At 36.4% G+C, this 17,747-nt stretch overlaps 1 protein-coding gene across 1 annotated transcript in view; it reads right to left on the bottom strand.

Moving 5' to 3' along the window:
* CHIC2 (cysteine rich hydrophobic domain 2) overlaps window positions 1–17,747 on the bottom strand; it is a 59,226-nt gene that overhangs the window by 29,425 nt on the left and 12,054 nt on the right. The window contains exons 2-3 of the mRNA XM_059161506.1: window positions 6,545–6,599; window positions 6,246–6,401 (exon numbers count right to left, since the gene is read on the bottom strand). Coding sequence (XP_059017489.1) covers window positions 6,246–6,401; window positions 6,545–6,599 — 211 coding nt within the window. The remainder of the gene's footprint in view (window positions 1–6,245; window positions 6,402–6,544; window positions 6,600–17,747) is intronic.

Genomic DNA, 17,747 nt, shown 5'->3' with positions numbered 1-17,747 from the left:
AGAGCAAAAAAGTCAATTAAGTTTTTCAAAACAGAAAACAACAGAGAAAATCAGGAATGAAGCAGAGTCCACTCTCATCACTCCTATTCAATATTTTACTGGAAGTCTTGCCCAGTGGAAAAAAAAGAGAAAAATAAATAAGAGGTATGCAGATTAGAAACTAAGAAATAGAACTATCACTATTCTCAGGCAACATGGTTATTATTTACATAGAAGATCCTGTGGCATCTACAAAAGCATTCTGGAATTTAATTAGTGAATTTGGAAAGGTCACGGAACACAAAGTTAATATGTAAAAATCAATTGTACTTGTTATGTACAAGCAATGAACTGGAAATCAAAATTTTAAAAATACCATTACCATTAACAAAAGCCCTATGCACAAAGAAATACATACATATAAAGCCAATAAAATATGTGCATGATCTGTATCCTACAGGAAATACTACAAAACACTGATGAAAAAAATCAAAGAAACCTAAATAACTGAAGAGATATGCCATGTGGAAGACTTAAGATGTCAATTTTCCCAAAAACTGGTCTGTAGATTCAATCCTAATCAAAAAAAAATTTTTAGACATAGTACTGGTGTGCTGATTCTAAAATTTACATGGAAAGGCAAACAAATTAGAATAGACAAAACAATCCTGAAAAATAAGAACAGGTTTGGAATACACGCTTCGTGATTTCAAGACTTACTATATAGCTACAGTAAAGACGACCATATGGTATTAAAATCAAGAGACACACATGGAGATCAATAAAACAGAGTTCAGAAACACATCTACATAAATATGGTTGACTGACTTTTGTCAACATCCAATGGCAATTTAATGAGAGAAGAAAACAGTCTTTTCAACACATGGTGCTAAATAACCCATAGTCATCTACAGAAAAAATGAACTTTAACTTGTGCCTCTCAAGTATACAAAAAACTGACTCAAAATGGGTCACAGAGCTGAAAGTAAAATGCAGAAGAGATCATAGGAGAAAAAGTGTGTGACCTTGGTTTAGGCAAAGAATCCTTAGATATAACACCAAACACAGAATCTATTTTTTAAAAACTGATAGATCACACCTCATCAAAATCAAACTGTGCTCTGCCAACGACATTATGAGAATAAAAAGACAAGCTACAGACTGGAAAAATATACTTGGTTATATACCTGACAACAGATTTATATTCAGAACACGAAAAGGACTCTAAAACTCAACAGTAAGAAATAACTATTTTAAATGGGCAAAATAGGGGCGCCTGGGTGACTCAGTCGGTTGGGCATCTGCCTTCGGCCCAGATCATGTTCTTGGGGTGCTGGGATCGAGCCCCGCCTCAGGCTCTGCTTGGCAGAGAGCCTGCTTTTCCCTCTCCCTCTGCTTGCCACTCCCCTGCTTGTGCTCGCTCGCTCTCTCGCTCTCTCTCTCTCTAATAAATAAAATCTTTAAAAAAAAAAAGGGAATATATTTGAATAAACACTTTAACAAAGAGGTTTTACAAATGGCAAAGTGCTCAATACCATTAGTCATGAGGGTAATGTAAATTAAAACCAGAATGAGATGCCACCAAATCTATCAGAATGACTAAAATTTCTTAAACTAACAATACCAAGTCCTGGCAAAGATGCTGAACAACTGTCACTCTCAGACACTGTTGGCTGGAAAGCCACTTGGGAAAATAATTTGGTAATTTCTTAGAAAATTAACCATACAGTTACTATAGGATCCAACAACCTGACTCCTAAAAGCAAAAAACTTATGTTCACAGAAAAACATACATGTGAACATTTATAGCACCTTTTTTTTTCTTTAAGATTTTATTTGTGTATTTATTTGACACAGAGAGCAAGTACAAGTAGGGGGAGCAGCAGGCAGAGAGGGAAACGCAGGCCCCCCAGCTGAGCAGGGAGTCCGACGTGGGGCTCAGTCCCAGGACCCTGGGACCACAACCCGAGCCAAAAGCAGATCCCTAACAACTGAGCCATACAGGTGCCCCCTTTATAGCATCTTTATTCAAAGATTATTATTATAGCCCCATTTATACCATCTTTATTCAAAATCACCAAAATTGGGAACCACCCAATGTCCTTCAGTTGGTGAGTGGATAAACAAGTTATAACACATCCATACAATGGAATACTATTCAGACCAAAAAAAAAAAGAGAGAATAAACTATTGATACATGCAACAAAATAGATGAATCTCAAATGCACTAGCTAGATTAAAAAAAAAAGCTAGACTCAAAAGGCTATATATACTGTATAATTCCATCTATATAACAAACTGGAAAAGGCAAAACTGTAAGGAAAGCAAATAGATCGGTGGTTGTCAGGGTTTAAGAGCTGAAAAGGGTATGACTACAAAGGGACAGTACAGTTTTTTTTGGAGAGATTAGTAATACATCTTGGTTGTGGTTTTACACAACTATATGCATTTGTCAAAAGGCATAAAATTATATACCAAAAAGAATGGATTTTGCTTTATGGTAAATAATTTTTAAAAATAGTTTATGGCAATTTTTTAAAAAAGGAAAGGTAATTTGGAAGGAACAATAATAATAATACAGATTTAAAAACAATGTCTCCAGAACAGGATCAGTTCATAAAAAGGGACACTCAGTTGGGAGATGGATTTCAAAATTAAGGCAGAAATCTAGTTACCCAAATTCCTGAATAATGTCATGAAGGTGAAAATGCTGATCTGCATATAAAGTATGCTTTCGGTCCTGATTTGTCTTAAGACTCTGAGACAATTCTAACCATACTCCACATCACAAATGAGGAAAAAGGAACAGTTCAGAGGCTAATGATCAGGCAGGGTTTTATTAAAGCCTTTATTTATACTAGTACCTCTCAGTCAAGGGTTCCTACTCTTAACATGCAATACCTAGATAAAATTCTAGGAATCTATGAAAGTGGATGAAACAAAAATTCATCTTCATTTTTACTAACCTCTAACTGGAATGTGGTATAGTTTCCTTAGGTTATGAATGTATGCAGCTAACTGTGGTAGAAAAAACTGGACCTCTATCTCTATCACTTCCTATCACATCATATTACCATAGATTCTCTGCTATCTTATTTTGTATGCATTAATAAACATTTATAAATAATATATTTGAGGGGGTCTTATTTTTAAGATTTTATTTGAGAGAAAGCAAGAAAGGGAGAGAGAGAGCACAGAGGGAAAGGAGAAGCAAACTCCTTGCTAAGCAGTGAGCCACAGGTGGGGCTCGATCCCAGGACCCTAAGATCATGACCCAAGCTGAAGGCAGATACTTAACTGACTGAGCCACCCAGGCGCCCCTAATTGAGGGGTTTTAGTACTTTGATTAACTTTATTTCATATAACTGGCTTCTTTTGTAATCTTGTGGATTTCATTTAACACATTTAAAATACATTAAACATTTTGGGGCACCTGGATGGCTCAGCGGGTTAAGCCTCTGCCTGCAGCTCAAGTCATGGTCTCAGAGTCCTGGGATCAAGCCCCGCATCGGGCTCTCCTCTCAGCTCAGTGGTAAGCCTGCTTCCTCCTCTCTCTCTGCCTGCCTCTGCCTACTTGTAATCTCTCTGCCAAATAAATAAATTAAATCTTAAAAAATAAATAAATAAAATACATTAAACCTTTTAAAATACAAATAAAACATTATTTAAGAGAGGGTTCATAGGCATCCCTCGAACACCAAAAGGACTCACGACAAAAAGAAAGTTAAAAATTCCTGCTCTAAATTATCCTGCTCCCACTGTACACAGCACTACTTTTCACAGGGTAACTAACACCTTCATACATGCATGAAATGTCACTCTCTCCATGGGTATATAATAGTTTACACCCAAGACACGGAAATGCACAGCTTTTTATTTAACAATAATCATTATTTGTTTGCATTCACTAGATAGTAAAGTCCACATAAATTTTAATTATATACATACAAAGAGAGACCACAGACTGAATACTACACTGTTAAATGAAATGTGCATTCCGAAACTATAGAGAATAGCCTAAAAAAATCAATCTAACCTACGATTCAAATAAAAAGGAATTCAATGAAATCATCTGAAAAGTGATCTTATGTTGCTAAAAATGCTTACAGAGGAATAGAAAGTTAAGTTTTGTTTTCTAAATCCTATGTTGTGCACATATTGCAATATCTTGTTTTCTCATTTAGAAAGTAAAAAACAGGAGCGTCTGGCTGGCTCAGTCAGTTAAGCATCAGACTCTTGATTTCGACCCAGGTGGTGATCTCAGGGTTGTGGAATCGAGCCCCATGCTGGGATTTGCCCTTAGCAGGGAGTCTGCTTGAGATTCTCTCTCTCTCTACCCTTCCCCCTGCTAGCTCTCTAAATAAACAAATACATAAATCTTCAAACAAACAAAAAAAGGATCTCAAAACCTCAAAAAAAACTAGATCACACAGATTTCTAAAATAAGATTCTTCTGATTCCTCAGGTTAAGTAATAACCAAGGGATACAGAAGTCACTTTTTTTTTTTTTTAAGATTTTATCTATTTTCTTGAAAGAGGAGAGCACAAGTAGAGGGGAGAGGCACAAGGAGAGGTGAGAAGCAGGCTCCCCGCTGAGCAGGGAGCACAACTCAGGGCTCGATCCCAGGACCCCAAGACCATGACCTGAGGCAAAGGCAGATGTTTAACCAACTGAGCTACCCATGTGCCCCTATTTTGCCCATTTATTTTTTTTTTAATTTTTTAAAATCTTTTAATTTTTTTTTAATAAGATTTTATTTATTTGACAGACAAAGATCACAAGTAGGCAGAGAGGCAGGCAGAGAGAGAGAGAGGAGGAAGCAGGCTCCCTGCAGAGCAGAGAGCCCGACATGGGGCTCGATCCCAGGACCCTGGGATCATGACCTGAGCTGAAGGCAGAGGCTTTAACCCACTGAGCCACCCAGGCGCCCCTATTTTGCCCATTTAAAATAGTCATTTCTTACTGTTGAGTTTTGAGAGTCCTTCTCATGTTCTGAATATAAATCGTTGTCAGGTATATAACCAAGTATATTTCTCCAGTCTAGGCACCCTAAGACAGCAGTTATTTAAACGATGAAAATGCCCTAACAATAGGAGGGAGTGAGAGTATCTATAACTCCAAGAGCAGCAAATTTCAAGGGACAACTGAAAATTAAAAAAAAAAAAGAAAAAAAAAATTTTGTGGTCTGAAGATGATGTGGTCAGAAATATGGAGGAAAAAAAGAAGAAATATTTTTTGGAGAAAAAATAAATATGAATATTAAAGTAAATATTACAAAATTAATCCTACTACAAAGGCATTATCTCCTTATCTATAAAATGTATTAGTGAAATTTTTTTCAGTAGAAATATACTACTTACAGAAATCAAGAGACAAACAGAATTTGCTTTTCCATATTTCCTATCATTATTTGATAATAAAATGAAATGGAGCCACACAAATCATTCATAGTATTTCATTTTTATACATACCGTTACCACAATTTTTTAAAACCTTAACAAAAATGTAACGTGTTCCATCTATAACAACTTGCCATATCTTTACCCATATCTTGGAAATTTTTCATTATAAACAATCAAAATTATTAATCTTTAAATCATTTTTTCTGATTACAGAATCATTATGCACTCATCTCAGAAAATTTGTAAAATACAAAGAAAAAATTTCTTAAAAAGAAACCAGAATTCCCCATAATCTTACCAACTAGAAATAAACACTGTAACCATGTTATTTCTTCTAGGGGTACTACCATAAATATTAGTAATAATGCTATTAGTCAATATCTATTAGATACTTTGAGCTATTTTGCTAATAGCTTTACATACACTATTTCATTTTATACTTACAACAATCTTATTCAAGCAGGTAGGTGAATACTGCCATTTTACAGATAATTAACTAGAGATTAAAGAGGTTAGGAAACCTGCTTAGAGTCACAGAGATAACTGATAGATCTGAACCCAGCATTCTCAAACACCATGCTATATCACCATGAACGTATACAGAGGGAGAATGTTGTATTCTCTTCTACTCTTATATAACTTCCTAGGTCATAAAAATTATGAATGAAATTTATAATTAAATTTAATGTAACAGCATGTGGACATACCATAATTTACTTTATCACTCCTCTACTAGATCAGACCATTTTTTATAGTATTTAGCATGGTATGACTCGTTCAATACAAAAAAATAAAAACTAGATGAATGCAAGATTTGCTTGTCGACTTCTAAATTTAAATTAAAATATATTAATTCAACTTACTCTTTTACTGAGGCAAATAACTGGCCACATACTGCAACCTAATGTGCAGCAGCAACAAAGGCAGCCACAAAGTAGCCAACGTACATTAACAGGAAGGTTCTTCTTAAGACAACTGTTAACTCTGTTGATGCTGGCTTTAAATTCTTCGGGAGCTACCTAAAGAAAAATTTTAAGAAATAACAACACTGCAATATTAATGTCAATAAGCATGTCTCATTAAAATAATTGTTTTTATAATTTGTTATGAAAAGACTTTACTTTTGAAGTATATAAATAGTACCTAAGTAAATGACACTCACTTTTCCAGTTAATGACGAAGGGAATTCTGATTCAAATTTGTTGCTCAGTCCAAATCTATTTTTAAAAAAAGAAGAAAAATATGTCATTACACACACACGTTGAAAAAAAGCCATCTAACTTAATCAAAGGTCAAGTAAACAGATGCAACTCGATATACAGAGTAACAATGGAAGTTTGAAACACAAAAACACTGTAATCTGCAATGTATGAAATGTAACAAGCAATTTTAGCAGCTGAATAAAAACTTTTGTATAAGAGACTGAAAATACAGAAAGATATTACTTCTTTAGGACTCTGTTTATAAACAAAATATTAATGTAATGGAAAACAATACAATTATTCAACTTTGTAAAAATTACTGAGATTCTTCCAACTAAGTACCAGAAAGCTACGATCTCTGCCACCGATTATTCTTTAGGTCAAGACCCCGTGTTAACACTCAATAAAGCTGTAACATATCTAAGAATGCAAGTTCATCGGCTGGCATTTTCTGAGACCAGCATATTGTTGTTGCAGCCAGAAAATGCTAAAAAAAATCTGGAACAAGGTGATAGCTGCCTGCCTACTTTAACTTAGAAGTACAACACTTGTTGTATACAAAACCCCAAAGAAATGGAACTGACGTAGTACATTTTAGTATCTTTAAGATTTTAAATGTCTGTAAAAATCATGAGGATGGATTGGGCACTTGACTATTTCTTTGTGTAAGTTATTAGGAAAGAACAAAATACGCAAGGACACATTGGTAATAGCTCATTGCACCTAGAAATAAAAATTGAGTTACTTCAATATAACTTTTGTTGGATCCAAAAAAAAAAAAAATAGCCAAACTTTTTTTCAGTTTTAAATGACATATACTTGACATACAACACTGTATTAGTTTAAGGTATACAACATAATGATTTGATACATGTATGTACTGAGATGATTACCACAGTAAGTTTGGTTAACATCCATCTCCTCACATTCACTGTCTTAATAACACTTATAAATACATAGTACTGGACTTTAGGTAGCTTGCAAGAGCAAGAGGTATCTCCTGAGATATTCTGCATCCAACAGCTGGCCAGGTCAGGAGTCTCTTTACTCAACCATCAGTACAGCTAAACAGGGAAATCGAGTAATATGGGCTATATGAAAGCAGTAAGGAATGGTGGAGGCTGGCCAAGTGGAGGGTATACAGAATTGGGGGGGGGGTGAGTCATGGGTCAGATCCGGCTGATTACTATCATATTAGAATACAGGCCCATATCTCAGAAGTGATATGACTTTTTTTCTCTAAGAGGAACTGGGAAACCAGATTTCTATATAAAAATTTCCCATCTTTAAAATACTGTGCAAGGCAAACAGAACACTTCAGAGGTCAGGCTGTGGTCTGCATCATTATCTAGACTTTCCTACCTGTGGATGGTGGCACTGGAGACCATTTTATCTTCATCTTAAGTGATTTATACATTATTTTATTGCAGCATTGAATGATGTTAATCTGACATTGAATGATATTATCTGTCTTTATAAAGAATGGATACTATTTATCAAAAAGATTAAAATGCAACTACCTAAGTTCAATGCAAAGTTCTTTTCACACTAAACACACACTGGCAACTATTACTGTTCTATGTAATTCAGGCATTAATGCCATTCTAAGACTGACAGACTCACTTAAACCCATTTTCTGTCTATATGCCTCAGTGCAACATGGTTCTACTTGCCCCAAGAGATAACTCATTTCCAATCTTAAAAATCCTGAAATGAGGAAGAGGTGTGACATGCTAGAAGGACAGCTCTCAGTGAGGTCTCTAGATAATGTACTTCCTTTTCATCTATTTCCCTTAGGGAAGAGGACAATCAGCAAATGTTTATGGAGTATAAATTTTAAATTCTATCTCTTAAAGTATTATGTCCATTAGTCTGAAGATTTTCTCTTTCAATTAATAGTTTCCATTTCAACCATTTTTTTAAAGAATATATTTATTTCAGAAAAAGAGAAAGAGAGCATGACTGGGGGTGGGGGGGGATGAAGAAAAGGCAGAGGGTGAGCCCAATGTGGGACTCAATCCCAGGACCCTGAGATCACGACCTGAGCGGAAGGCAGACGCTTAACCAACTGAGCCACCCAGGTGCTCCTCAACCATGTTTATTACTCCAATTAACCATCTCCTTCCAACTGGTCTTTGAAATTTTTTAGAAAACAACCAGATATCTCCAAGTCTCCTTTCTATTTTTTGTTGTTGTTAGAGAGAAAGAGCACACACACACGCCAAGCAGGGGAAAGGCAGAGGGAGAGAATCTTAAGCAGGCTCCATGACCAGTACAAAGTCCATCTTATGACTGTGAGATCATGAATTAGTCCAAAAAGAAGAGCCAGACACTTAACCAATGAAGCCACCCAGGAGCCCCCACCAAGTCTCCTAACTAGAAAAGTCTTTCCCTTTCATTCCAGCCATTAAGACACTTAACACAGGTTAAATTATTTTGTTTGCCACCATATAATATGCTGAGGGAGCAGTCCAGGATGAGCTTAAACCCTAATTTCCTTTCTTTCTAGAGCCTCAATATTTCCTTATTGGCCATGTAACTGAGTTTTAATTCCTTACCCAGGGAGCACAACCAGCTAATTAATTGCCCTGTCAGTCCTGCAGGTCAGGATTCCTTTTAAGTCAGGTTCCAAGGACATTTATTCAACTCCTCTTCAGTTATACTTTTTTGTTAAGTTGTATCTTAGGAACAGATAGTAAACCTTCCACTTTGTTCATCTCGCCCCCCAAAAAAATGTCCCAAGAAAGATTATCTAGTGACAAGATTATCACGATATGAAAGTGCTTAGCTTTTCCACCAGCCATTAACTTGGTGCTAATGATTTTTCCATTCCCCTTACTTGCACTTCTCCACCCACTGAACAAGAATTACCCGGAACAAGTGTCAAGATAATGCTGCACTTAAAGTCCTTAAGGTCTCCCCAGCCCACAGGAGCGAACCCCAACTGTACTCCACTTCCTCTTCTAAATCTCCAAACAGGGTGCCTGGATGGCTCAGTGCCTTAAGCCTCTGCCTTTGACTCAGGTCATGATCCTGGGGTCCTGGGATTAAGGCCAGCATTGGGCTCTCTGCTCGGCAGGGGGTCTGCTTCTCCCACCTCACCCCACGCCCGCCTGCCTCTCTGCCTACTTGCAATCTGTCAGATAAATAAATAAAATCTTTAAAAAAAAAATCCAAACAACAGGGCACCAGGGTGGCTCAGCCAGTTAAGTGTCTGCCTTCAGCTCAGGTCACAATCCCAGGGTCCCCATGACAGGCTTTCTACTCAGTGGGGAGCCTGCTTCTCCCTCTCTTGCTGCTTGTACTGACAAATAAATAAATAAAATCTCTAAACAAGACATTTAATATTCAAATCAAGTACTCATGATTACTGACAGAGTGAGCCATGATAATCAGGCACTCTTTCTTCACCTCCATTTGGAATACAATTCGGCCCTAAAGGGGGATTCCAAGGTTTGGCATAAGGACCTTTTTGCTCTCTTAAATCCTTGAGGACCTCGATAAGCTTATGTGTTTATATTTATCAATATTTTGGATTAGACATTAGAACTGAGACACCTAAAATACTTTGTAAACTTATTCATGGCGGGGGGGGGGGGGTGGCACCTGGGTGGCTCAGGGGGTTACAGCCTCTGCCTTTGGCTCAGGTCATGATCCCAAGCCCTAAATCCGGCTCTCTCCTCAGCAGGGAGCCTGCCTCCTCCTCTCTCTCTGCCTGCCTCTCTGCCTACTTGTGATCTCTGTCAAATAAATAAAATCTTTAAAAGAAAAAAAAAAAAACTTATTCATGGGGTGCCTGGGTGGCACAGTCAGTTAAACAACCGACTCTTAATTTTGGCTCAGGTTGTTATGTCAGGGTCGTGACCCCATGTGGGGCTGGCTCCATGCTCAACGTGGGGTCTGCTTGGGATTCTCTTCTTCTACTGCCCCTTCTCCCTCGCCCTCCCTGAGCTCACTCTCTCTCCCCCTAATTTAAAAAAAAAAAACAAACCAAACTTATTCATAAATGAGCCCGGTATATGCTAACAAATATCAGTTTTATGAGAAATAACTTTTTCAAACAAAAATATTTTAGAGAAAAATACTGTTTTCCATTTCCACACCTCCTTAATGTCTGACAATGGAAGACAGCTGGGTTCTCAAATCTCTTTGTGCATTCCATCTGTTGTGATATGCTCTCTGGTTGATTTTATAAAGAAAATTAGGCCTCACTAGGTATGTAGTTAGAAATTCATGTATATCACTCTTGATAATATAATAAAACTTGACAAGGGATAGTGTCTTAACTGTTTATTACAAGGAAGGAAACTGAAACTACATCAATGAACTTTAATACTCTGTTAAAATTAAATTTCATTGGTATATCTTGCATTTTGAATGGTTTTACCTATACCTGATTTTTAACTTCATACATCCATCCCTTGAAAATATGAGTAAATTGAGTTATTCAGATTTTCAAAAATGTTGACACACTTCACTGGATGATATTAGAATCAGCACATTCATTAACATGAAACTGATCTCATCGGAAAGGTCTTTTACCTATGGGAAGCTGTCAAGTTCATGGTGACAAATACAACTTTTCCAAAATTCTAATTTTTATCTGAAAGTTAGAATTTCATTACAGACAGCAAATGCTATCAGCTGTTTTCCTTGAAATGACAGTCTTGCTTTATTTATAAAAAATAGTGAGAGGTTCAGGGGACCTGGGTGGCTCAGTTGGTTAAGAGTGTACTTTCAGCTCAGGTCATGATCCCAGGGTCCAGGGATGGAGTCACACATCAGGCTCCCTGCCCAGCGGGGAGTCTGCTTCTCTCTCTCCCTCTAGCCCTTCTGCTCATGCATGCCCTCTCTTTCTCAAATAAAATCTTTTTTAAAAATTTAAAAATAAATAATGAATAAATAATAAATAATAAGAGGCAGAAAGTTAGCCAGCACTAAAGAAAAAAATGATTCATTTAAAAATATTTGAGTCACCACCTATGCCTTAAAAACTAACTTCAAAATATACTATTTTAATATTTTTTTTCCTAGCTTTGAATGATACTAGTGGAAATGAGCAATGGTTTTTCATTTTAAGAGGTCTCCTAGGTACACACAGGCAATAAAAGCAGAAGGAAAACCGTAGGGAAAAGTAGGGAGGGAGAAATAGAAGGAGAGAGGGAGAGAAGAAATAAAGAAGAAAGTAAGCACTGACAAAGTGCTACCAACAGTTGTCTCATTTACCATTCAATACCTACTATCAATCCATTAGATGGTATAAAAGAAAATGAAGACATGTAGACGTGTGTTATATCTATATTCACACCTATTACCTCAAAGACCCTTTACTCAATTATGGTTAAAACACTAATGGCTTCAGAAATGATAAAAGATTTAAATTTTTTTCAAAGAATGGCAAATATGACAAGATAAAATATATTAAGCTAAACATATTTTACCCTTACCTATTACAAGTTTTCAAATATACTAGTACTTAAAGAGAATTCATTCAAATCACAACTGCTGAACACCTTCTACATAGTACTTCAGGATAACAAGATCCTACAACAGAAGACTTACATCACAGTCCTTATCACGTATCATAATTATGTTTACAAGCCTACCTTCCTACTGATAAATGAGTTGTTTATGGGTAGGTATGGTATATTAATTATCTTTATACCCCAAACATCTGGCCCAATGCGTGATACTCAATAAATATTTGCTGAATAAATTAATCAATTTCCAAAACATAAAATATGTCCTAACAGTTCACTGCAAATTTCCACCCCATTGTTCTCTCTTCCTCTGATGCCCATGATTTCTGTTTCTAACACACTGTTTCAAATCTCAACCATCATTTTCAGCCTTCCACATCACTCCTTCTGTGCCAGAGATCCACAAAACTACCCTCAGGTTTGATGATTCACTAGGAGAACTCACATGACTCAGTCTATAGTTGTATCCACAGTTAAAAGGATACAAAGCAAAATCAGCAAAAGGAAAAGGCACATAGGGCAAAGTCCAGAGGAAACCAAGAGCAAGCTTATGAGAGTGTCTTCTCAGTGAAGACACAAGAAGGTGCTTAATCCTTACAGCAACTAGTTTCGACAATATGTACAATATGTACAATACAACATGTACAATATGTACAATGCAATACAACAATCCTTACAGCAACTAGTTTTGACAACATGTACAATACAATACTATCTACCAGGAAAGCTCATTAGAGACTCAGTGCCCAAGGCTTTTAACAGGAACTGGTAAACATGCATCCTCTATTTAACTTATACCAAAATTCCAGATTCCCAGAAGGAAGACAGATGTTCAGTATAAATCACATGGTTTGTTCAAACAGTTTAGGCTCAGGGAACCGTTCTTATCAATTTTGGGAATACTGGAGACTCTCCTAAAGTCTAAGTTCCCAGATTTCAGCCAAGAGCCAACACTGCAAACAAGTAGTCTAAGCGCAGCAGTCTGGAGCCTGCTATGTTAACTCTTTTTCCTACACCTTCCTACTCTCTTAAGGACAGTTTAGACTCTTGTCTTCACCCCAGTTAGAATTACCTGTGTCTTCAGTATATTTACCATCTTTCTCAGTGGAGGCAAGCTTTCTAAAAGCTAACCATTTGCTCCTGGTTGATTCCCCTCCAGTCTCCTCTGCAATCCACTATCTTGATCTCTCTCTTTTGGCTCCTTACAAACCAACCTGTAAGTCTACCCAGCTTGAGAATCTGAAGCTCTATTTTTTTTCCCTTAATGGATGAGGGCATCTACCTCTTCTCCTCATCCAGTATCTTAAAAGAGTCCTCACATTTACTATCTTTATCTCACCTTCCATTCATTATTCAAACTACCACAATCCAGACTTTAATCTACATTTCTTTACTCATGAGACCACTCAACAGGGTAGTTGAAAACAACTCCTTTCAGCAGGTCCTCCTTCTTAGAGCACGCCTTCTCCCAGCAAAGAGCTTCAGTATTGAGAGTGGGGAATGTCTTATTTGGCACAGGATACAGCAAATACCTCCCTTGCAGTGCCTTTGATTTCTGCCAATTTTTTTGTATAGTATATGTATCTCCTATGTTATCAGTTTGCAAACTTCATTTTTTTTAAAGATTTATTTTATTGAGAGAGCTTTTATTTGTTTAACTCTAGGCCAATGAAAGCAATACTGACAGATAAAGTTTTAAGAAGTTCATCTTATTTTATTAAATGTATAAGGAAAGGCATACTTCATATTGGTTAACGTAACTCCAATATCACCTTAAATGGTTTTGATGCCACAGAGGTTACTTAGTTTTGATACTACCTTAGTCCCAGTTTGGGGAGTGCTTTTTTTTTTTTGTTTGTTTGTTTTAAGTTTGGCAGGAAGTGGGGTCTGTTAGCAGTGAAAATGAGATGTACGATTTACCGTAATTTGACAGCATTATAAACTACTTTTATCTATTATGCTCTCCAAGTTTAAAGTTTTTAAATATGGCAAAGAATAACTTCCTTTATTCTAAATCAAAGTACAATTATCCCTGCACAGGACCAAAAAAAACAAATTTTATCATATAAAATGATAATTTGGTATGGTTGAAAGAAGAGTAATGGGTAGAAGCCGAACTCTCTTCAAACTTAATAATCTAACATTGCATTAATCCAAAAAGCGGCAAGTAGCCCTTAGTAATTTCAAAAGAGAAGATTCAAGGTGGGTAGAATCTTAATTCAGTTATCTACAAAGAATAATCTGTAAATAAAACTAAAAAATATTTGGCAGGAGGTCTTACGATGGAAAATATCATGCATTGTGAATGGAACTTTTAATTATTACAAACATTCCAGAAATCAATTTGGCATTACAGATATTTAGACCTTTGTCACAGTAATTTTTCTCTCAGGAATCCAGCCTAGAAAATAATCTCTCAAATAAACAAATAAATTGTTTAAAAAAATGAAGTTTGCAAACTAATAACAAAGAGTATACATACACTATAGTATTAAGTAAAAAAGAAAACACAAAATTGCACATACAGTGGGATCTCAACTGTAAAAAAAGAAAACTTACAAAATAACAGATATTTTCAGAATACAATTTGATAATATATAAAAATCAAAACAAATTCATACCTTTTGACCCCGGGTACTAGTGGGTCAATTCTACTTCTAGGAATGTATCAGAAAAAAATAGTTACAGTTGGCACAGATATGTTAATGAATAATGAAGTCTTCTACAATGTTATTTTGGTAAGGGAGTATTATACATTTTATTTGTTATTCTTTAAATTAAGATTTAATTTTCACATGTATAACTGTTGCTAAATAAATATTTTTAAAGCATTTTATAATATACAATGCCATTATCATAATCTCTTCTATATGAATCTATTATTTGGTATTAACTAGGTAATTTATCATAAACAAACAGGGAGTTTGGTTTCACTAATCAATAGTTCCCCTGAATGTATTTCAACCTTTTCTACAATTCAAGACCATACAATCTCTAGTCCTCTTTACTTCCTTTTTAATTCTTCCATGTTCCATGTATCTCCTCATATTAATGCCTCTTATAATTCACTAATGCACTGTTATTTTGAGCAGAATTATGTTGCACTCTCATGATGAATTTTACCTTTTAAATACAGAACTTCAAGAATTTGATTTCAACTTGTTTTGCTTTGTGCTTATTTTCTCTTGCTTCTCAGTTACAGTGCTATTTTTAACAGTGAAAGTTCTAAAACAATAAAAATGTCAATTATACTAATTATAATACATCAATTTGAAAAGACACTGTACAACTCAAAACCAAGTATACTAGAGAGTAGCCTGTCATTCTGAGTGCCTGACTGGGAGCTCCCAGGTGCTGGGGTGAATCTGACCACAAATGGGAATCTCATCGAAGAACAGCTAATACCTGGGCTGGTTAGCAGCATATGGGATGGCAAGGCCCAACAACGGCATCCAACCTGGACAACATTAACTAACTCAATCTGATAGCAGAAGTAAAGAATAAGCTGAAACCAATAGTAAGCAGACACTATGAGACAGAGGGGAAAAGCAGTCTGCCAGTTCATACTGCAACAGCAAAAGCTGGAACGGAAAGTTAGTAAGTCACTGTGACAGACACTAGATCAGGGAGCAAAGGACACATGCTGTTGAGAAAAGTGAACAGAAGAACTTCATAACCAGACTGCACTACGTCCATAAACAATAATATTCGGCTCCTTGAAGCCTGGCTGTACAATGGCAAAGCTTCCTGTCTTCCTTAGTATCCATGCATTCTTATAATAAACTTCTACTGCTTAAGGTCCCCTGAGTGGTTCTGTTCTTTGAAATCTAATAGAGCCTTATATTTCATACTTTAAGAACTCATAATGATACCGGCATCTGTTCCCAATATGTTAAATGAAAAATGAAAAATGTAGAATACAAAATAAGTACAGTCTCAATTTTTTTAAAGACTTTATTTATTTATTTGACAGACAGAGATCACAAGCAGACAGAGAGGCAGGCATAGAGAGAGGAGGAAGCAGGCTCCCCGCCAAGCAGAGAGCACGATGCCGGGCTCGATCCCAGGACCCTGAGATCATGACCTGAGCCGAAGGCAGAGGCTTTATCCCACAGAGCCACCCAGGTGCCCCTGGTCTCAATTTTTTAACAAAAATACTTACATATATGCATGGAACAATTTAAAAAGTTAATCCATCAAAATATTAATCATGGTTAATCATAGGCAATAAGCTTAATGGGTGATATTTCATTTATTTCCTGGTTTTCCAGGAAAACTATGCTATTTTAAACTAAACAGGGGCTCCTGGGTGGCTCAGCTGGTTAAGTGTCCAGCTGATTTTGGATCAGGTGGTGATCTCAGGGATGTGAGAATGAGCCCCCCTTTCACCAAGGAATCTGCTTATCCCTCTCCCTCTGCTCCTCCCCCCCAGCCCCCACTCCCACTCCCTCTCACTTGCCCGCTCTCTCTCTCTCAAATAAATAAAATCTTTTTTAAAAATCCCTAGAAAGAAAAACTACATAAGGATGAGAAACAATACACCAAAATATTAAAATGACCTTAGTTTCTTGGTGATTATAGACAGTTTATTTTCTGCTTCACTGAGAGTACTACTTCCCAATTTTAAAATAATCTTTGTTTTTATAATAATCTTTGTTTTTCATTATAATTAGAAAAAGCTTTTTTTTTTTTTTTTAAGATTTTATTTATTTGCAAGAGAGCACAAGCCTGGTAAGGAGCAGAGGGAAAAGCAGACTAGAGCAGGGTGAGGGGCAGAGAAAAAGAGAAGCGGACTCTCTGCTGAGCAGGAAGCCCAAGCGGGGCTTGATCCCATGACTACAGGATCATGACCTGAACTGAAGGCACACATTTAACCAACTGTGCGACCCAGATGCCCCGAAAAAGGATTTTTTCTAAAAAAAGAAAAATGAGGGATGCCTGGGTGGCTCAGTCAGTTAAGCATCTGACTTTAATTCAGGTCATGATCTCAGGGTCCTGGGATGGAGTCCTCCATCCGGCCCCTTGCTTGGCAGGGAGCTTGCTTCTCCCTCTGCCTGCCACTCCTACTTGTGCTCTCTCTTGCTCTGACAAATAAATACAATCTTTAAAAAAAGAAAGAAAAAGAAAAAGGATTAAACCTAAAGTAAAAAACCAATGATTAAAGAAACTTTGTTTTGTTTTTAAAGATTTTATTTTTAAGTCATCACTACACCCAACATGGGGCTTGAACTCACGGCCCCAAGATTAAGAGTCACATGCTCCAATGACTGAGCCAGTAAGCCAGGCACCCCAAAAGGGGTTTTGTTTTTAAATCAGACTAAAGAAATACATGTACAACTGGCATGCCTAGACTTCAAAATAATTCTACTTTTAAAGTATATTGTAGCGTACATTCTTTAGGATTTTTAAAGTAAGTTTAAATATATAATAGGTATATCATAAAGAATTTAGAAATTAAAGAGAAAAAAATAATTTCTAATTCACAAGAGTAGAATCTCGGAATCTGAGAGCTAGAAAAAAAGAGTTATCATAGTCCAAATATTTCATTTTACAGATGAAAAAACTAATGCGTAAGAGAAGAAACTTAACATGTAGGACCTAGTCTAGAGCCTTATTCTCTTGAACCCAAGCCTGGGACAATTTCTACTACAGGACAATGGCTCTAGTTAAGAAACTTCTAGAT

The sequence above is a fragment of the Mustela lutreola genome, chromosome 1 (genome assembly GCF_030435805.1).
Source record: "Mustela lutreola isolate mMusLut2 chromosome 1, mMusLut2.pri, whole genome shotgun sequence".
Taxonomy (NCBI): domain Eukaryota; kingdom Metazoa; phylum Chordata; class Mammalia; order Carnivora; family Mustelidae; genus Mustela; species Mustela lutreola.
The sequence above is the reverse complement of the archived record's forward strand: the minus strand, read 5'-3'. Positions and strand labels throughout refer to the sequence as shown.